This window comes from Carassius auratus, chromosome 25 (genome assembly GCF_003368295.1).
Source record: "Carassius auratus strain Wakin chromosome 25, ASM336829v1, whole genome shotgun sequence".
Classification (NCBI taxonomy): domain Eukaryota; kingdom Metazoa; phylum Chordata; class Actinopteri; order Cypriniformes; family Cyprinidae; genus Carassius; species Carassius auratus.
The window spans coordinates 22,243,331-22,265,765 of NC_039267.1; the positions used below are offsets into that span (position 1 = coordinate 22,243,331).

The following is a 22,435-nucleotide window of genomic DNA, read 5'->3' on the forward strand; positions in this document are numbered from 1 at the left end:
TGATCTCAGTAATTAAATCTCTGAGACTGGCAAGAGCAGCTTCCAAATCCTCAGTTCTCATCCTGCTGGACCTGTCTGCTGCCTTTGACACACTTAACCACCAGATCCTCCTGCCAATCCTAAATATGAAGGGCATCTCGGGAACCGCACTCATGTGGTTCAAGTCTTACCTCTCAGGTAGGTCTTTCAATCAATCAATCACCTTTATTTATATAGTGCTTTAAACAAAATACATTGCGTCAAAGCACTGAACAACATTCATTTGGAAAACAGTGTCTCAATAATGCAAAATGATAGCAGTTCATCATTGAATTCAGTTATGTCATCTCTGTTCAGTTTAAATAGTGTCTGTGCATTTATTTGCAATCAAGTCAACGATATCGCTGTAGATGAAGTGACCCCAACTAAGCAAGCCAGAGGCGACAGCGGCAAGGAACCGAAACTCCATCGGTTACAGAATGGAGAAAAAAACCTTGGGAGAAACCAGGCTCAGTTGGGGGGCCAGTTCTCCTCTGACCAGACGAAACCAGTAGTTCAATTCCAGGCTGCAGCAAAGTCAGATTGTGCAGAAGAATCATCTGTTTCCTGTCTTTCAGAGTGTCGTGGAGGGGTGAGGTGTCTAAGACCCAACATCTAGCTACTGGTGTGCCTCAGGGCTCAGTGCTTGGACCACTTCTCTTCTCCATCTATATGACTTCACTAGGATCTGTGATTCAGAAACATGGCTTTTCCTATCACTGCTACGCTGATGACACACAACTCTACCTCTCATTCCTGCCTGATGATCTGACAGTAGCCGCTCGCATCTCAGCCTGCCTGTCAGACATCTCTGACTGGATGAAGGAGCACCACCTTCAACTAAACCTTGCGAAGACAGAGCAGCACTTCATCACAACTTCACCATTCAGCTAGGCTCGTCATCCATAACTCCATCAAGATCAGCCAGAAACCTTGGAGTGCTAATTGATGATCAATTGAACTTCACAGACCACATTGCTAGCACTGCCCGGTCATGCAGATTTTCCTTGTACAACATCAGAAGGATCAGGCCATTCCTATCAGAGCATGCTACACAACTCCTTGTTCAGGCCCTTGTTCTATCCAGACTGGACTATTGTAATGCTCTCCTGGCTGGTCTCCCAGCCTGCACTGTTAAACATCTGCAACTGATCCAGAATGCCGCAGCAAGAGTGGTCTTTAACGAATCGAAGAGAGCACACGTCACTCCCCTCCTCACAAACTTGCACTGGTTGCCGATTCCCGCTCGCATCAAATTCAAATCACTGACTTTTGCGTACAGAACAACCACTGGCTCCGCTCCCTCGTACCAGAACTCACTACTTCAGACTTTTGTGCCATCCAGAAACTTGCAATCTGCAAGCGAACGGCGTCTTGTGGTGCAATCTCAAAAAGGCACAAAAACTCTTTCTCGGACCTTTACCATGACTGTTCCTGCTGGAGGAATGACCTCTGACCTTTACCATGACCGTTCCCTACAGGTGGAATGACCTCTGACCTTTACCATGACGGTTCCCTACTGGTGGAATGAACTGCCTAACTCAACAAGAGCTGCTGAGTCGGTAGCCATTTTCAAGAAACTGCTGAAGACGTATCTTTTTCAGCAGCACTTGATCCAGTAATACTAACAGAAGAATACTAACGAAGCCAGAGGAGATAAATGCATTATCCGCATAGAACAACAATGAAAAAACTTATCTAAGCGGTCTAATTTGGCAAAATCACATCACAGTTGCAGGGTTTTTTCTAAAGTTCACCTTACCAAGAGGCAGATAGACATTGTATTGACGCAAAGAAATTACAATAGGGAACGTTCTGCACTAATAGCCTATGCACACATCTGTAACGTAATAGCCTACCTAGAGAGAAAATTAGTTTTATTTGTCATTCAAATATGACGATGAGGACCCCAACGATTGGCCTTCCTTTCCTTCTCAAACAAACTAACTGCATCTTTAACAGCCCAAGTTTCAAAATTTCACGGGGGAGAAACCCCCGGACCACCGTTAAAATAAAAGACTCAACATGCAGGGCTAAATCACTGACACCACTGGTCGATTGCTCGTGTCTGCCTTGCTGCAACTCTGAGTTGGTTTGCGTCTGTAATTCTCTGTATCTCCGTATATCTTTCTGTTTTGAAACTTTGTTTTATCATCATTCACCATTGTCTATACTACTTAATATAACTTACTCAACATCACATATTCACCTGTGATCGCTAGCTTCAATCTAATTCATTACTAGCACAAAACGCTATTTCACTAGCCTGTTAGCGTGCCGTCCGTGCGCTCTATTTACATCTCCCTCGCGCGCCCGCGTCTTTTCAAATCCATCAAACAACTGTGGTAAGTAGAATCATTCAACAAACTCTGTAAGTCATGTCTAATCCTCTTATTGTCACTTGCACCTCATGTAACATGCATAGTATAGCTCTCTCCGTCTGCATAGGATTTACATGTGATAAATGTAGGGAGATAGTCAGGCTGACGGAGAAGATCTCAGAACTAGAAACACGCATCCAAACTTGAATTGAGGATAGTGAGAGTGCAAGGGCCTTAGATACTGCTTTGGATGCGACTAGCATAGAAAACACTGTAGTACACGGTTCGGTCCCGGTTGTAGAGCCCGTGCAGCAGGCTTGGGTAACGGTGAGACGGCATAGTCGCGGGACAAAACACCACTCTTCTGTTCCGATTACAACATTAAACAGTTTCTCCCCACTAAGAGAGTTATGGCCCTAGTTATTGGCGATTCTATTAAACGGAACGTGAAAATAGAGACACCAGCCACCATAGTCATATGTTTGCCAGGAGCCAGAGCGCCTGACAACAAAGCAAATTTAAAAGTGCTGGCTAATGCTAAATGTAAATTCTCTAAAATTATTATTCATGTCAGCACTAATGATGTTCGACAGTCGGAGATCACCAAAATTAATGTTAAAGAGGTGTGTGAACTCGCAAGTACGATGTCAGGCACTGTAATTTGCTCTGGCCCCCTTCCTGTTCGCAGGAGTGATGAGATAGTTAAAGACTGTCATCACTAAATGGCTGGTTGTCTAAGTGGTTTCCGCAAAATAATATAGAATTCATAGACAATTGGAAAAGTTTTTGGGGCAGACCTGACCTGTTGAAAAGAGATGGTATTCATCCCTCCTGGGATGGTGCCGCTCTTCTCTCTAGTAATATGGCTAATAGTCTTAGAGCACAACCATGACAATATGGGGCTCAGGTCAGGAAGCAGACAGACTGGCTTAACCGACCGTCTGCTAGCTGTCTCCCGTCACCAAGGTCAGATAAATCTCATCACCTAGAGACTCTTTCACCTAGATATCATCATATAGAGACTGTGTCTGTTCCCCGAATAATGAAATATAAAACATTTCCGAACCCATCTAAGGGGAAAAATTTAATCGATGTTCAACAATTAAAAAAACGATATACAAATGAACAAATTATAAAGCTTGGGTTGCTGAATATTCGATCTCTTACTTCAAAAGCACTTATTTTTAATGATATGATTACAGACCATAACCTAGATGTGCTGTGTTTGACAGAAACCTGGCTAAAAACAAAACGATTACATTACTTTAAATGAGTCCACCCCCAAAGAATTCGGCCATAAACATGAACCTCGTCTAAAAAGCAAGGACGGAGGTGTTGCTGTTATTTATAGTAATATTTTCAAAATTACTAAGAAGTCTAGTTTCAAATATAATTCTTTTGAAGTACTGGTGCTTAGTATAACAATATCCAGCATACAGACTTTATCAAAGAATTTGCTGATATTCTATCAGAGTTAGTACTGGCTGCAGATAAAGCCCTAATTGTTGGTGATTTTAATATACATGTAGATAACGAAAAAGATGCATTAGGATTGGCATTTAAGGACATTCTTAACTCTATTGGTGTTAGACAACACGTGTCAGGACCAACTCATTGTCGTAATCATACTTTAGATTTAATATTATCACATGGAACAAATGTCGATGGCGTTGAAATTCTGCAGCAGAGCGATGACATCTCAGATCATTATCTAGTCTCGTGTAAACTTCGTTTAGCTAAAGCTGCAAAGCCGACTCCGTATTACAAATATGTTAGACCGATCACTTCTGCCACTAAAGATTGCTTTATTAATACCCTTCCTGAACAGTTTCATCGATATTGCGACAGAAACTTTAAACACTCTCTTTTCCAGCACTTTAGACACAGTTGCTCCTTTGCGTTTAAAGAAGATTAAAGAAAATAGTCCAACGCCGTGGTACAATGAGCACACTCAGGCCCTTAAGAGAGCAGCCGGAAACATGGAGCGCAACTGGAAGACAACAAAACTAGAGGTATTTCGTATTGCATGGAAAGAGAGCTCAATCTTATACAGAGAGGCATTAAAAGCTGCTAGATCTGCTTATTTTTCAACCCTATTAGAAGAAAACAAACACAACCCTAGGTATTTATTTGAAACAGTGGCAAAACTAACGAAAAATAAAACTCCTAGCCCAGACGTTACCATGCTGTACAGCAGTAATGACTTTATGAACTTCTTTACTTACAAGATTGATAATATCAGGGAGAAAATTAGAAATATGCAACCGTCTAATACAGTATTGCATCAGGCAGTGCATTGTAGTCTTCCTGATGAAAATGATGAACATTTTGATTCAGTCATTGCTATAGGAGAGGAAGAATTTTCTAAATTCGTTAAATCATCTAAACCGACAACATGCATATGTTAGACCCTATACCGACTAAGCTAATGAAAGAGATGCTTCCTGAGGTCATAGATCCTCTTCTTAATATCATTAATTCATCTTTGTCATTAGGATACGTACCAAAAGCTTTTAAGCTGGCTATGATTAAACCGCTTGTTAAAAAACCACAACTTGATCCTACAGAATTAGTCAATTACAGGCCGATCTCCAATCTACCTTTTCTGTCAAAGATACTAGAAAAGGCTGTAGAGTCACAAATGATTTGCTCTTATCATCCGATCGTGGTGGTATCTCTCTATTAGTGTTTCTCGATCTTAGTGCTGCATTTGACACTATTGACCACAACAACCTTTTAAATAGACTTGAAAAATATGTTGGCATTAGTGGAATTGCACTAGAATGGTTTAAATCATACCTATCTGACCGTTATCAGTTTGTAGCTGTAAATAAAGAGATGTGTTATCGATCAAAAGTTCAGTACGGTGTACCACAAGGCTCAGTACTAGGACCGCTGCTGTTCACTCTGCACATGCTACCATTAGGAGATATAATTAGGAAGCATGGCATTAGTTTTCACTGTTATGCTGATGATACTCAGCTCTATATTTCTTTACGCCCGGATGAAACTTACCAATTCACAAAATTATCGGAATGCATAGCAGATATAAAAAACTGGATGATTAGCAACTTCCTACTACTTAATTCTGAAAAAACTGAGATTCTAATAATTGGACAAAAAACTTCCTCACGAAATAACTTCGAATACTGTCTAACACTCGATGGCTGTTCTGTCAAGTCCTCGTCGTCGGTTAGGAACCTGGGTGTGCTCTTTGATACCAATCTTTCTTTTGAAAGTCACGTGTCAAGTATCTGTAAAACCGCATTCTTCCATCTTAAAAATATATCTAAATTACGTCATATGCTCTCAATGAAAAATGCAGAACAATTAGTTCACGCATTCATGACCTCAAGGTTAGATTATTGTAATGCTTTACTGGGTGGTTGTTCGTCACGCTTAATAAACAAACTACAGCTGGTCCAAAATGCAGCAGCTCGAGTTCTTACCAGAACCAGGAAGTATGACCATATTAGCCCAGTTCTGTCAACACTACATTGGCTCCCTATTAAACATCGTATACATTTTAAAATATTACTGATTACTTACAAAGCACTAAATGGTTTAGCTCCCCAGTACTTGAACGAGCTCTTAACGCACTATATTCCTTCGCGTCCAGTGCGATCTCAAAATTCTGGCCAGTTGATAATACCTAGAATATCAAAATCGACTGCGGGCAGCAGATCCTTTTCCTATTTAGCACCAAAACTTTGGAACAGTCTTCCTAACATTGTCCGGGAAGCAGACACACTCTGTCAGTTCAAATCTAGACTAAAAAAAAATACATCTCTTTGACCTAGCATACACATAACACATGATAGACTTCTATAATTCAATGTTAGGCTGCATAGTTTAGATCAGCCGGGACCGGGAACACTTCCCGTAAAACCTGATGTACTTGGTACATCATAATAAGGATGGCGTCTACACTAATATCAGTCTCTCTGTTTATCCTGAGGTTTACCGCTGTCCACCTGAACCAGGCCGTATCCAGATCTGATAAAGGACCAGCGCCTGAACACGACGACACCGCTGTCCTGAAGTGTCCACTAGTCTCTCCCCCTCTCCTCTCCGACTCCAATCAGCTGGAACTGGACAAATATTCTGATTCATTTTGATTTTGACCTGTAATGCTGCCATCATAATCATTCACTGTTAGACATATTTTATTTGTTATTTATACTAGTAGCCTATTGTGATGATTTTTCACGACCCAGATTTTTTGGTGCCCCCCCAAGCACTTGGTGCCCTATGCGCAGTAGGGTTGGATTGAGAGGCCACTTGAGGAAAGCAGCCATTCGTAGTTTGGGAGAAGCATCAGAGAGTACCTCCTGTTGGCTCTGGCACAAGAGAGAGGAAACAAGCTGGAAGCCTGGAGAAGAGGGGCAGTGACCTGGCCAGTCACTGCTGACCCACCAACTGGAGGGTGTAGTGGTTAAGGGTCGAAACACCCAGTGAAGGTTGAGGACCACCTGATGACCTATCTTCCAGGCCAATGCTTCATCCATTAGAAATAGGTGTATGCTAGCATCGTAGATGTATTATATAACTTATATAAATGAAAATGGGCTATCGGTGAACATGTCAAACTAATGAACAAAGACTTTAGAATTTAGCCAAAGATCAGATGAATCTTTTAGGATTTGCTAAATTTGTCTCAGACGGCCAAATTTTGGTCAAAATCCCAGTGTGTGCTCAACACACAGGTCTCAAAACGTTGGAACAGAACTATACCCACGAACGTACAGCTAAATAAATGTGTGGAGCAATTCGCTGGATTTGAAAAATGTGTGTGAGATTAGAACCACGGACTGCAGCTTTAATGGCTCTGTGGGATTGGAATTTAATTTACTTGTTCTAACTGACCTGTCCATTGTTTACAGCGGCATGTTGGGCTGATGCAGTGAAGATCACCATGGTGACAAACTTGATAAGTTCTTTCACAGTCTGAAAAGATGATGGTGTTCCTGGGAAGAAGAATGAAAGGTTGTTTCTGTGAGGAACTCAGTTTAGGGTTAGGGTTAGGATCAGGATGTTTATACAAGCAAGCACGCACACACACACACACACACAATCTGAAATGGAAAGTCGAGTCATAAACCAAACTCATTTTGACTATTGATCTGGTTCAATTATTTTCCATAAAAAAGTTTTACAAAAGAGGTTGTGCCTCAAAGCAAATATGTCTATCTTAGTCAAGTCACCTTCATTTATAAAGCGCTTTTAACAGTATGGATTGTTTCAAAGCAGCTTTACAGTGATAATAGAAATTACCGTAACAGTGAAGTTGCGAAAATGCAGACAGGCGTACATGCACATTACGTGTTCGGTCGATAGGTATGGGCGTTTGAATATATATGTGTGCAGGCGTGTAGACCTTCTTCACAAATCAACCCTCAACAAACTACTTGTTAGGCCTTAAACATTTATAATACAGATTTTTTTCTGCGTAACCAGAATTTTCCCGACAATATTGTATTTGTATAGAGGTAAAGGGAAGTGAAAGGAGGCCTTCACAGGGGAGAGACTAGTGGACACTTCAGGACAGTGGTGTTGTCGTGTCCTGGCACTGGTCCTTTATCAGATCTGGATACGGGCTGGATCCGGTGGACTGCGGTAAACCTTGGAATATACAAAAAGACTAAAATTAGCGTAGACGCCATCCTTCTTATGATGTACCAAGTACATCAGGATTTACGGCAAGTGTTCCCGGTCCCGGCTGGTCTAAACTTTGCAGCCTAACATTGAATTAAATAAGTCTATAATGTGTTATGTGTATGCTAGGCCAAAGAGATGTGTTTTTAGTCTAGATTTGAACTGACAGAGTGTCTCCCCTTCCCGGAGAATGTTAGGAAAACTGTTCCAGAATTCTGCTAAATAGGAAAAGAATCTACCGCCCGCAGTCGATTTTGATATTCTAGGTATTATCAACTGTCCGGAATTTTGAGATCGCAATAAACGTGAAGAACTATAGCACGTTAAGTACTGGGGAGATAAACCATTTAGTGCTTTTTAAGTAATTAGCAATATTTAAAAATGTATACGATGTTTAATAGGGAGCCAATGCAGTGTTGACAGAACTGGGCTAATATGGTCATACTTCCTGGTTCTGGTAAGAACTCTAGCTGCTGCATTTTGGACCAGCTGTTGTTTGTTTATTAAGTGCGTCGAGCAACCACCCAGTAGAGCATTACAATAATCTAGCCTTGATGTCATGAATGTATGAACTAATTGCTCTGCATTATTCATTTAGAGCATATGACGTAATTTAGATATATTTTTTTAGATGGAAAAATGCGGTTTTACAGATACTAGACACGTGACTTTCAAATGAAAGATTGGTATCAAAGAGCACACCCAGGTTCCTAACGAGCGACGAGGACGTGACAGAGCAGCCATCGAGTATTAGACAGTATTCTAGGGAGGAAGGTTTTTGTCCAATAATTAGAATCTCTGTTTTTTCAGAATTAAGTAGTAGGAAATTCCTAGTCATCCAGTTTTCTATATCTGCTATGCATTCCGTTAATTTTGTGAATTGGTAAGTTTCATCAAGGCGTCAAGAAATGTAGAGCTGAGTATCATCAGCATAACAGTGAAAATTAACGTCATGCTTCCTGATGATATCTCCTAAGGGTAGCATGTACAGAGTGAACAGCAACGGTCCTAGTACTGAGCCTTGTGGTACACCATACTGAACTTTTGATCAGTAAGACATGTCGTCATTTACTGCTACAAACTGATAACGGTCAGATAAGTATGATTTAAACCATCCATACATCCATCCATCTTCTTCTGCTTCTCCAGGGCCGGGTCGCGGGGGCAGCAGTCTAAGCAAAGATGCCCAGACTTCCCTCTCCCTAGACACTTCCTCAAGCTCTTCCGGGGGGACACCGAGGCGTTCCCAGGCCAGCCAGGAGACATAGTCCCTCCAGCGTGTCCTAGGTCTTCCCCGGGGTCTCCTTCCGGTGGGACGCGCCCAGAACACCTTCCCGGGAAGGCATCCAGGAGACATCCGGAACAGATGCCCGAGCCACCTCAGCTGACCCCTCTGGATGTGGAGGAGCAGCGGATCTACTCTGCGCTCCTCCCGAGTGACCGAGCTTCTCACCCTATCTCTAAGGGATCGCCCTGCCACCCTGCGAAGAAAGCTCATTTCGGCCACCTGTATCCGGGATCTTGTCCTTTCGGTCATGACCCAAAGCTCATGACCATAGGTGAGAGTAGGAACGTAGATTGACCGGTAAATCGAGAGCCTTGCCTTGCGGCTTAGCTCCTTCTTCACCATGACACACCGGTACATCGACCGCATTACTGCAGAAGCTGCACTGATCCGTCTGTCAGTCTCCCGTTCCATCCTTCCCTCACTTGTGAACAAGACCCCAAGATACTTGAACTCCTCCACTTGAGGCAGGAACTCTCCACCAACCTGAAGTGGGCAAGCCACCCTTTTCCGACCATGGCCTCGGATTTGGAGGTGCTGATTCTCATACCAGCCGCTTCCAACATGACAACATCATCCGCAAAGAGCAGCAACGAAATTGTGTGTTCCGCAAACCTGACACCCTCCGGCCCCTGGCTGCGCCTAGAAATTCTGTCCATAAAAATTATGAACCGTACCGGCGACAAAGGGCATCCCTGCCGGAGTCCAACATGCACCGGGAACAAGTCTGACTTACTGACGGCAATGCGAACCAAGCTCCTGCTCCGGTCGTACAGGGACCGGACGGCTCTTAGCAAAGGACCCCGGACCCCATACTCCTGGAGCACCCTCCACAGGATGCCCCGAGGGACACAGTCGAATGCCTTCTGCAAATCCACAAAGCACATGTGGATTGGTTGGGCAAACTCCCATGAACCCTCCAGCACCCTGGAGAGGGTATAGAGCTGGTCCAGTGTTCCACGACCGGGGCAAAAACTGCACTGTTCCTCCTGAATCCGAGGTTCGACTATCGGCCGTATTCTCCTTTCCAGTACCCTGGCATAGACTTTCCCAGGGAGGCTGATCCCCCTGTAGATGGAGCACACCCTCCGGTCCCCCTTCTTAAAAAGAGGGACCACCACCCCGGTCTGCCATCCCAGAGGTACTGTCCCCGACCGCCACGCAATGCTGCAGAGACGTGTCAGCCAAGACAGCCCCACAACATCCAGAGACATGAGGTACTCAGGGCGGATCTCATCCACCCCCGGTGCCTTGCCACCGAGGAGTTTCTTGACTAACTCGGAGACTTCAGCGCGGGTGATGGAGGAGGCCACCTCTGAGCCCTCAGCCTCTGCTTCCCCGATGGAAGACGTGACGGCAGGATTAAGGAGATCCTCGAAGTATTCCTTCCACCGTCCGACAACATCCCCAGTTGATGATTTAAACCAGTGGTTTTCAACCTGTGGTCCGCGGCCCCCTAGTGGGCCGCGGTGGTATTGCAGGTGGGCCGCCAATTATTTTCTGTTCATTTCCAGTCCATTCTAGGGCTGTGCGATTAAAAGAAAACGTTCTAAAATCACGATTTGAGCGTGCGCATATGCCTAACTCCAGGTTCACACACTGTCTGTGATGCGCCTTTTTTCTGAGCCAATGTTGACGGATCAGAGCGTTCTCACTGCGGTAAAAGGCTAGAAATAAAAACGTGCAAAAATTCATGTCTAACACATGAGCATAGAGTGAATTTGTTAGTGAACAGGATGCAGTTTAAGTGAGAGGAGACACGTTTTAAGTGTGCACATTCTCTCCTCGCAAAGCAGCGTGTATCTGAGCAAGCACGACCGGTTTTGTGACAGAGCAAAGGAAATCTGCTGCGAACAGAGAGATTCGCACTCGTGCATTATTTTAATGTGCTTTCGCGTTATATTTATGCGCTCTCACTGCTGACAACATACACATACTGTATACACACTGCAAACACCTGAGGCACCGCTACAATTAATGAGCTCTATGAACAATCCATGGCAAAAAAGAAAAAAAAGTCCCTGTATACAGGATTTTTTTTTATTTATTTTTTTTTGCCACAAGTCTATAAATTTTTTTACATCTTCACTATAGTGATAATTTTGACTTATGTCTGTTCTAGAGATGTTACAACTTTTTGATAAAGCTCTAATTGGTTTTCTTTTGGAAATATGTTTCAAGTTAATCCTGAATGCATTTATGACTGTAAAAGCACAATTGCAAAATTGATCAAAAAAATTGCGATAGATTTTTTATTTTTTTTTGTCCATATCGCACAGCCCTAGTTTATTCAATAAATATAGTTTAAAATCTAGCTTCTGAGTACTAAGTTATTAACCCAACAATAGCGGGGTCAGTTAATTTTTTTGAAGTGGGCCGTGCAAACATATGTGTTTGGTTGTGTGGGCCGCGAGTTGAAAAAGGTTGGGAACCACTGATTTAAACCATGCTAGTGCAATTCCACTATTGCCAACATAATTTTCAAGTCTATTTAAAAGGATGTTGTGGTCAATAGTGTCAAATGCAGCACTGAGATTGAGTAACACTAATAGAGAGATCTAACCACGATCGGATGATAAGAGCAAATCATTTGTGACTCTAATGAGAGCTGTCTCGGTACTATGGTACGGTCTAAATCCTGACTGAAAATCCTCGCAGATATCATTTCTTTCTAAAAAGGAACATATGTCAGGAAGTGGTTGCAGGGAGGCAGGCGGAGACAACGCTGAACATACCATACTCAGGTTTAATGGGAATTAAACTGAGAACAGGACAGGCAGCAAGACACTCTACATACAACGACGTTTAGAACTGACAAAGAACAAGGAAACACACAGGGCTTAAATACACACAGAGAACAGTTCAGGGAAACGAGACACAGCTGGGACAAATGAACTAATAATGACAGTAATGAACAAGACAGGTGACCGGGATGAAATCAAAGAAACACGTGGGCAAACATAACTTGAACAAAACACTAAACGTGACAACATAATTGTGAAGATACTGCCTTTTTTAGTATCTTTGACAGAAAAGGTAGATTGGAGATCGGCCTGTAATTGACTAATTCTGTAGGATCAAGTTGTGGTTTTTTAACAAGCTGTTTAATCATAGCCAGCTTAAAAGCTTTTGGTACGTATCCTAATGACAAAGATGAATTAATGATATTAAGAAGAGGATCTACGACCTTAGGAAGCATTTCTTTCATTAGCTTAGTTGGTATATGGTCTAACTTACATGTTGTCGGTTCAGATGATTTAACGAATTTAGATAAGTCTTCCTCTCCTATAGCAATGAATGAATCAAATTTTTAGTCACGGAGACTACAATGGACTGCCTGATGCAATACTGTAGTAGACGGTTGCATAGTTATAATTTTCTCCCTGATATTATCAATCTTGTAAGTAAAGAAGTTCATAAAGTCATTACTGCTGTGCAGCATGGTAACGTCTGGGTTAGGAGTTTTATTTTTTGTTAGTTTTGACACCGTTTCAAATAAATACCTAGGGTTTTGTTTATTTTCTTCGAAAAGGGTTGAAAAATAAGCAGAACTAGCTTTGAATGCCTCTCTGTATGAAATTGTGCTCTCTTTCCATGCAATGCGAAATACCTCTAGTTTTGTTTTCTTCTAGTCGCGCTCCATTTTTCTGGCTGCTCTCTTAAGGGCCTGAGTGTGCTCATTGTACCACAGCGTTGGACTATTTTCTTTAATCTTCTTTAAGTGCAAAGGAGCAACTGTGTCTAAAGTGCTGGAAAAGAGAGAGTTTAAAGTTTCTAAAGTTTAAAGTTTCACAGCACTAAATCTTATGCTGTGCAAATACTGATCTGAACACGCACTCAAAAAAGAAAAGAAACCTTTGTTGGATTAAATGTCCTAATATGGCAACAATTCCTTATTAGTCTAGACACATTTTTATTCCACCAGAAATCACACTTGCAGCATATTCAAATGCAACAGCCCTGATAACAGACCTGAGGAATCTCTTCCCAGGAAGCCATTGGTGAATATCTCACTGATCCAACACTGCAGCTCTGTGTCCTTCTTCACGTCTGCATCATGTTGATAGTAGTGTGACAAGAAAGCTGCAACAAACCTGTAAGCAAACTCACAGTCAGATGTTTTCCGGGTTTACATATTTACAGCTTTACCTTTTTTGTAGATTTGCTTTGCATTTATTTCTTAAAGGGTACATATCATGCTTTTAAATCGTTCCTTTTTACATATAAATCATACATTTGGGGTCTATATAAAGCGGAACTGCAATGCTTGGGTCTGAATTCATCATTATTATAGCTCCACAGGTCTCCTTTTCTACCCCCTTTCTGATGTGCGTCTGAGATCAACTCGTTTTGGTGCGTTCTCTTTAAATCCAATAGAGACACTTGATACCCCGCCCTCTCTCCAGGTTGCAGAGGTTCAACTCCACCCCGTTCGGCCATTTTTGTAGTTTGATAGCAGAGATATGATCCTCAAGAAACTGGTCTTCCGACCTTTTACCACCGTGTCGATTTATTTTGATTAATATGTGTGAGGGAGAGAGAGCACGACAGTGCCTAGTTTGGAGATGGTGAATTCTTGTTTACACTTTCGCCTGACGCACGCGTGCGACAGTGTCTCTCTCTCATGCGTCCTGTTACAAGCTCGGCAGTTCACAGATGTGGGTTTCCGTGAAAAATAAAACTCAACCAGGCACTTTGAAGAGGTTCTGGTGCTTGGAGACGGTGTAATGAAGCGTGTGGGTTACTACATCCAACAACCCAACATTTGGACTTACTCTCTCGTAACTTTTGCATCCTCGAACTTGGACTACAAAATCGCAGCTAGAAATCATAATGGCGGTTTGCTCGAAGTGTTGGGCCGGAAGTCAGTGTCCTGACACAGCGCGTCTGTGTTGTACGTCACACGCATCACACACATGACCAGCTTTAGCCAATAGTGAGCCTACGTGGTGACGTGCAACACAGACGCACTACACTATTATACTACGTAAACTCACTCAAGGCTCAGAGAGAAGGAAACGAATAGTGGAATTAAGTCGTTATTTTTGTTTGTTTTTGCGCACGAAAAGTATTCTCGTCGCTTGATAAACTTAAGATGGAGCCACTGTAGTCACTTGGACTATATTAACGATCTCTTTGATAACTTTTCTGACCCAGCAAGATTCATTCCCTCTGAAAGCCTATGGAGGAGTGAGACAGCTCTCAGATTTCATAAAAAATATCCTAAATTGTGTTCCGAAGATTAACGAAGCTCTTACGGGGTTGGAACAACATGAGGGTGAGTAATTACTGACAGAATTATCAAATTTGGGTGAACTATCCCTTTAACTCTCATGCCATGTATCTCTCTTATTTGGAGGATGAGTAAAATTGATTGCTTTTCAAAAATATGTAGTCACATGACCACTCTCCCCTATTTGTTGAAATTTGAATCAGAAATTCCACCAGGATGTATTAGTCAGCCCTAAAAACTAGGCGTATTATGTACCACATACACTAGAACGCATAATGCCTATCAATAAAACACTGGACTAAACTCCACTGGTAGTCTTACTTGTTGATGATATCCCACAGTTTTATCCCATCATCTCTGTAGTAGTAGTGGGGCACAGTCTCCAGGCCTCTCTCAGATATGTTATTGGGAAGACAGAGGGCGCTGTAGGTCAGGGCGGCAGTAGCACGCTTCATCAACTTTACCAATGACTCTCCACCTACTCCTGCATACTAAGAGTAGTATCATTAACATAGAGAAGACGTGACATAAAGTTAGGTTAATGGCTACTGTATAAACTAAGTTCTGTCACCACAAATCCCATAATAATTTCCCTCAAATTTAAATAAGATTTTTTTTTTTTAGTAAAATAGTAGATTGTTCAAGAAGTCAGGTCATCACACATAACATTTAAGAGCCATTATGTTTTTTTTTTTTTTTTTTTTACAATCTTACAAGATACGTTTGCAGGTTCATAGGGTAGTGAACGGAATACAACAAAAAGTGTATTGGATTACAATTGAAGACCTTTAGTGCCTCTTTAACCATGACATATGCATACCTTTGTAATGGCCCCATCCTCGGATATCAGCTGATTCCGGGCCATGACGTTGATCTGGAGCGTGTATCGGATATGGGGAAAGAGGAGCTACGGAAGGAAAGAGGGTGACTATTATTTACTTTTTCATTATTTTTTATCTTAAAAAGGTGCTCTAAGTGATCTCACGTGCTTTTTAGGCCAAAACATTTTTTGTCACATACAGCAAACATCTCCTCACTATCCACTAGCTGCCTGTGCCCTGAACACACTGTAAAAAACGCTGTCTCTGGAGACACCCCAGGCTCCACAAACGGCAACAAAAACAAACTGGTCTTACCCGCACTGCCGCACCATGAAATATAACAAACAGTGTTCCAGCTAATAACCAACAAGAAAGATTTGGGGGTGGGGTTTGGGGGGTTAGTGCGCGGATGAGGAGGAGGGAGGGTCTAGCTAGCCTCCATTTTGTTTGACAAAAGTTTTTAATGTCAACAAGAAGTGACGTCACCCAGGATCACGTTGAGAACCTTTAAGTTGAGGTTAGGTAAGTTGTTTTTGGGACGTGTTGGGATGGCATCTTTCCCAAACGGGGGAGAGTCACTGCCACCTGTGTGTCTGCATAATGGAGTCAAGTGTGTCCCTGCGTAATGGAGTCAAGTGTATGCCTGCGTAATGGAGTCAGGTGTGTCCCTCCGTAATGGAGTCAGGTGTGTCCCTGCGTAATTGAGTCAGATGTGTCCCTGCGTAATGGAGTCAGGTGTGTCCCTGCGTAATGGAGTCAGGTGTGTCCCTGCGTAATGGAGTGAAGTGTGTCTCTGCGTAATGGAGTCAGGTGTGTCCCTGCGTAATGGAGTCAGGTGTGTCCCTGCGTAATGTAGTCAGGTGTGTCCCTGCGTAATGGAGTCAGGTGTGTCCCTCCGTAATGGAGTCAGGTGTGTCCCTGCGTAATGGAGTCAGATGTGTTCCTGCGTAATGGAGTCAATTGTGTCTCTGCGTAATGGAGTCAGGTGTGTCCCTGCGTAATGGAGTCAGGGGTGTCCCTGCATAATGGAGTCAGGGGTGTCCCTGCGTAGGGCTGGGTATTGTTCAAAATCTTTCGATCCGGTGCCAATTTCGATACCTCAGTTTCGATACCGGTTCCTAACGATACTTTTTTCGATACCATATGTTTTGAAATCCATTTCAACATCAGCACAAATACATTAAACACAAAACTTTTATTTTTCACCTTAAATAAAACAAATTCTGGTAACACTTCACACTCAGGATAACATTATTAATACAACTGGTTGTGCTTTTTGGATAGGGGTGTGCTATTCAGCGGCGGACTGGGACCAAAAAGTTGCCCAGGCTTTCTGGCCCACAGCAGCCCACCACATCATAACGCAAACGGCCCTGTTTTTATGTAATTTATTAATTTTATATTTAAGTAAACAGTTTGGGGATTTTAACCAATAGGACAACTGATCCTCCATTGAAAAAAAAGAACAACAGCTGTTCATTTAGCGACTCCAAGTGAGCGATACTCATCAAGACACAAACATTCTTCTAGAACTCACTCTTTGCATTCAGTTAGCTGATCCATGCAAATCATGCATGAAATAGACTCAAACAATAGCTTTATGTGCTTTACAGATGAACTTGAAGTCTTTATTCATTCGAGATGTTCAATAATAGCTCATCTTTGACTCGGTAATACAAGTTCATGATCAGATTAGTGAACCCATGGTTCTTTTGAGTCAATGTTTCAAAATAATAATTTATTTTGTTTAACGAAACCAGTGTTTCACAAATAGATCTGAGGTGCAGGGCTCGCAAAATCTTTAGCCCCACCTCCTCGGGCTATTGTGTTTTCCAGTCCGATGGGCTATCGTGAAGTGATGTAAAATTCCTTAACTTCACTTGCTTCGTGTTGTTCACTCGCTTGAAGGGGTGAAACGGATCATAGCCGATCGTTTGCATTTGTTTCTAAATATTGCTGATTCAAGCGTTTTAAACAATTCACGTGCGTTCAGAGCTTGCGCTCACTCATTCAAAGCACGCGCTGTGAGCAGCATTTCAGACAATGCGCGTAGAGAGAATGAATTCATCTTTTGAGTATCGAAATTTGCTGTACCGGATAAATCTGTCTCTCTCTCTCTGTTTTTTAGACGACGTGAAAGGGGGCGTTTCAAGATACGCAATAGAGTAGACCAAACTAAACAGGGAGGGAGGGCAAAACACTCATCCAAACAAATGCATCATTAACAACGGATTTGGTTGCAATACTATTATTGCATATGTTGCACATTGCTGACTCGGCATGACTTTAATAAAGTGTAGCCGGAAACGTTTTGAGAAAAAACAACTACAGTTGTGTTGTGTGACTGCGAGTTTTTTCAGAGATCCTCCCCGTCCCGTCACGTGGTGGTGGACAGCCAATCACGGCGAATTTGGGTCCTTACATGCACGTATGCTACAAGCTCACACAGACACAGCCGCTTGGCAAAAAAAAAAAAAAAGAAAAGAAAAACGGCCGCTTGGCTTTTGGAACCGAAATTTGGCACCGAAAGATAAATAATTTTTCGATATTCATAGTATCGAAGTTTTTCGTTCGATACCATAAAGGCATCGAAGTTCGGTACCCAGCCCTATCCCTGCGTAATGGAGTCAGGGGTGTCCCTGCATAATGGAGTCAAGTGTGTCCCTGCGTAATGGAGTCAGATGTGTTCCTGCGTAATGGAGTCAGATGTGTTCCTGCGTAATGGAGTCAGGTGTGTTCCTGCATAATGGAGTCAGGTGTGTCCCTGCGTAATGGAGTCAGGTGTGTTCCTGCATAATGGAGTCAGATGTGTTCCTGTGTAATGTAAAACATCCACGTTTGTATCGCCTGTAGGCTACTACAGGGTTCATTTGCAAAACATAAATATAAGAAACTTATCCAAGATTATTATGAAGATGATTAGCCTAATATTACTTAAATTATGATTACAAATGCCTTTATTTTAATGTATTTCTATCCGCCGGGACGATATTATTGACGTCATTACGTGATGACGTAAAAGAACTGGTGAACCGTTTTTTTGAACAGGTTCATTGAAACGAACTGTCCGAAAGAACCGGTTCGCGGAAAAGAACCGAACTTCCCATCACTAATGCCTGCGTAATTGAGTCAGGTGTGTCCCTGCGTAATGGAGTCAGATGTGTTCCTGCGTAATGGAGTCAGATGTGTTCCTGCATAATGGAGTCAGGTGTGTCCCTGCGTAATGGAGTCAGGTGTGTTCCTGCATAATGGAGTCAGATGTGTTCCTGTGTAATGTAAAACATCCACGTTTGTATCGCCTGTAGGCTACTACAGGGTTCATTTGCAAAACATAAATATAAGAAACTTATCCAAGATTATTATGAAGATGATTAGCCTAATATTACTTAAATTATGATTGCAAATGCCTTTATTTTAATGTATTTCTATCCGCCGGGACGATATTATTGACGTCATTACGTGATGACGTAAAAGAACTGGTGAACCGTTTTTTTGAACAGGTTCATTGAAACGAACTGTCTGAAAGAACCGGTTCGCGGAAAAGAACCGAACTTCCCATCACTAATGCCTGCGTAATTGAGTCAGGTGTGTCCCTGCGTAATGGAGTCAGATGTGTTCCTGCGTAATGGAGTCAGGTGTGTCTCTGCGTAATGGAGTCAAGTGTATGCCTGCGTAATGGAGCCAAGTGTGTCCTTGCGTAATGGAGTCAGGTGTGTGGAAGTTCCCTGCGTAATGGAGTCAGGTGTGTCCCTGCGTAATGGAGTCAGGTGTGTCCCTGCGTAATGGTGTCAGGGGTGTCCCTGCGTAATGGAGTCAGTGGTGTCCCTGCGTAATGGAGTCAGTGGTGTCCCTGCGTAATGGAGTCAGGGGTGTCCCTGCGTAATGGAGTCAGTGGTGTCCCTGCGTAATGGAGTCAGGGGTGTCCCTGCGTAATGGAGTCAGGTGTGTCCCTGCGTAATGGTGTCAGGGGTGTCCCTGCGTAATGGAGTCAGGTGTGTCCCTGCGTAATGGTGTCAGGGGTGTCCCTGCGTAATGGAGTCAGTGGTGTCCCTGCGTAATGGAGTCAGTGGTGTCCCTGCGTAATGGAGTCAGTGGTGTCCCTGCGTAATGGAGTCAGGGGTGTCCCTGCGTAATGGAGTCAGGTGTGTCCCTGCGTAATGGAGTCAGGTGTGTCCCTGCGTAATGGTGTCAGGGGTGTCCCTGCGTAATGGAGTCAGGTGTGTCCCTGCGTAATGGTGTCAGGGGTGTCCCTGCGTAATGGAGTCAGTGGTGTCCCTGCGTAATGGAGTCAGTGGTGTCCCTGCGTAATGGAGTCAGGTGTGTCCCTGCGTAATGGAGTCAGGGGTGTCCCTGCGTAATGGAGTCAGGTGTGTCCCTGCGTAATGGAGTCAGGTGTGTCCCTGCGTAATGGAGTCAGGTGTGTTCCTGCGTAATGGAGTCAGGGGTGTCCCTGCGTAATGGAGTCAGGTGTGTCCCTGCGTTCCTGCGTAATGGAGTCAGGTGTGTCTCTACGTAATGGAGTCAGGGGTGTCCCTGCGTAATGGAGTCAGGGGTGTCCCTGCGTAATGGAGTCAGGTGTGTCCCTGCGTAATGGAGTCAGGTGTGTTCCTGCGTAATGGAGTCAGGGGTGTCCCTGCGTAATGGAGTCAGGTGTGTCCCTGCGTTCCTGCGTAATGGAGTCAGGTGTGTCTCTACGTAATGGAGTCAGGGGTGTCCCTGCGTAATGGAGTCAGGTGTGTCCCTGCGTAATGGAGTCAGGGGTGTCCCTGCGTAATGGAGTCAGGGGTGTCCCTGCGTAATGGAGTCAGGTGTGTTCCTGCGTAATGGAGTCAGGTGTGTCCCTGCGTTCCTGCGTAATGGAGTCAGGTGTGTCCCTGCGTAATGGAGTCAAGTGTGTCCTTGCGTAATGGAGTCAGGTGTGTGGAGTGTCCCTGCGTAATGGAGTCAAGTGTGTACCTGCGTAATGGAGTCAGGTGTGTACCTGCGTAATGGAGTCAGGTGTGTCCCTGCGTAATGGAGTCAGGGGTGTCCCTGTGTAATGGAGTCAGGGGTGTCCCTGCGTAATGGAGTCAAGTGTGTTCCTGCGTAATGGAGTCAGGTGTGTCTCTGTGTATTAGAGTCAATTGTGTCTCTGCGTAATGGAGTCAAGTGTGTCTAGGGATGGGTACCGAAACCCGGTATTAAACGGGCCCCGGGGCTGAATTTTGAAAGACCGCTGTATCAATAAGCTCGGACGTTAACGGTTCTGCTGTCGGTACTGGAGAAATTAAAAAAATACACATACTATTTATTATTGCTATAAAGACCTTATTTTATTTTGTATTTATTTTTTATCTCGCCAGCCATTTCTATGTATAATAATATTAAATCATTTGTCTGTAATGCATTTTTGGTATTGCGGCCCGAGAGAGAGAGACAAGCCACAGCGCGCTGCGCGCACAACACGACAGCACTGTAATGAGCGACGTGTGGTTACACTTTAGATCTGTGATATTAGTCTGATTTTATTTTAGATTTCAGCTTCCAAAGATTCTAAAAATTATATATTGAGTTAAAACCATTAAAAACTATAAGCCACATTCTGTCTAGCGCAACTTCCTTCCCTTCACAGCAGTAGCCTATTTCATTAATCCCTAAAACTCAAACTTAACGACAGAATCAGCACGTTCGGTGAGTGTTGTAAAATGCAGTTGCTAAATTGCGGGATGGTTTAATAATAAAAAGAGCTATAAAAAGCACACAGATCTGTGCAAGAGATGTAATTCACAAGGCGGCACGCGCTCCTAAACAGACCGCAACGAGACAAGCAACTTTGGGTTTCATGTGTGCGTCTAAATCAAATGTACACAAAAAATATGTCAAAATGACCGGCTTGGAGATCAACTCAAACACCTTTTATGTCTTAAATGGACGTAGTTATGGAAATTTTGGGGAGAAAATATGGTGCAGCATCAGTTTCAGATCAGCGCTCGGTCTTAAAGGGGCCGCAGTCTAATAAACATGACAAAATAACTGCAAATCAAACAACAAATGGCAAAGAGAAAATCACTCACAGGTCTTGAATAAATAACTTCAGCTTTAATAAACATTAATCCACCTATGATAAACTATGCAGTGTTATTTTACATTTGATTACTTTATTAGAGTTATTTTAAGACCATACCTGAACAGTAATGTTAGTAGACCTTACAAAGCACTGTGTAGGCCTATATAATGTGTATCTTTGTTTAATAGTTCATCTTTTGTTTATCTATTGTTTATCTTTGTAAAAAAATATATATATATACAGTATTGTTCAAAATAATAGCAGTACAATGTGACTAACCAGAATAATCAAGGTTTTTAGTATATTTTTTATTGCTACGTGGCAAACAAGTTACCAGTAGGTTCAGTAGATTCTCAGAAAACAAACAAGACCCAGCATTCATGATATGCACGCTCTTAAGGCTGTGCAATTGGGCAATTAGTTGAAAGGGGTGTGTTCAAAAAAATAGCAGTGTCTACCTTTGACTGTACAAACTCAAAACTATTTTGTACAAACATTTTTTTTTCTGGGATTTAGCAATCCTGTGAATCACTAAACTAATATTTAGTTGTATGACCACAGTTCTTTAAAACTGCTTGACATCTGTGTGGCATGGAGTCAACCAACTTGTGGCACCTCTCAGCTGTTATTCCACTCCATGATTCTTTAACAACATTCCACAATTCATTCACATTTCTTGGTTTTGCTTCAGAAACAGCATTTTTGATATCACCCCACAAGTTCTCAATTGGATTAAGGTCTGGAGATTGGGCTGGCCACTCCATAACATTAATTATCATGATGCTTGCACCTCCATGCTTCACTGTCTTCACTGTGTACTGTGGCTTGAATTCAGAGTTTGGGGGTCGTCTCACAAACTGCCTGTGGCCCTTTGACCCAAAAAGAACAATTTTACTCTCATCAGTCCACAAAATGTTCCTCCATTTCTCTTTAGGCCAGTTGATGTGTTCTTTGGCAAATTGTAACCTCTTCTGCACATGCCTTTTTTTTAACAGAGGGACTTTGCGGGGGATTCTTGAAAATAGATTAGCTTCACACAGACGTCTTCTAACTGTC

The 22,435-nt window shown here is 42.8% G+C and overlaps 1 protein-coding gene across 1 annotated transcript in view; it reads right to left on the reverse strand.

Moving 5' to 3' along the window:
• LOC113043657 (hydroperoxide isomerase ALOXE3-like) overlaps window positions 1–22,435 on the reverse strand; it is a 56,193-nt gene that overhangs the window by 5,945 nt on the left and 27,813 nt on the right. The window contains exons 11-14 of the mRNA XM_026203167.1: window positions 15,333–15,419; window positions 14,834–15,003; window positions 13,252–13,373; window positions 7,206–7,306 (exon numbers count right to left, since the gene is read on the reverse strand). Of these exons, the coding sequence (XP_026058952.1) occupies window positions 7,206–7,306; window positions 13,252–13,373; window positions 14,834–15,003; window positions 15,333–15,419 (480 nt within the window). The remainder of the gene's footprint in view (window positions 1–7,205; window positions 7,307–13,251; window positions 13,374–14,833; window positions 15,004–15,332; window positions 15,420–22,435) is intronic.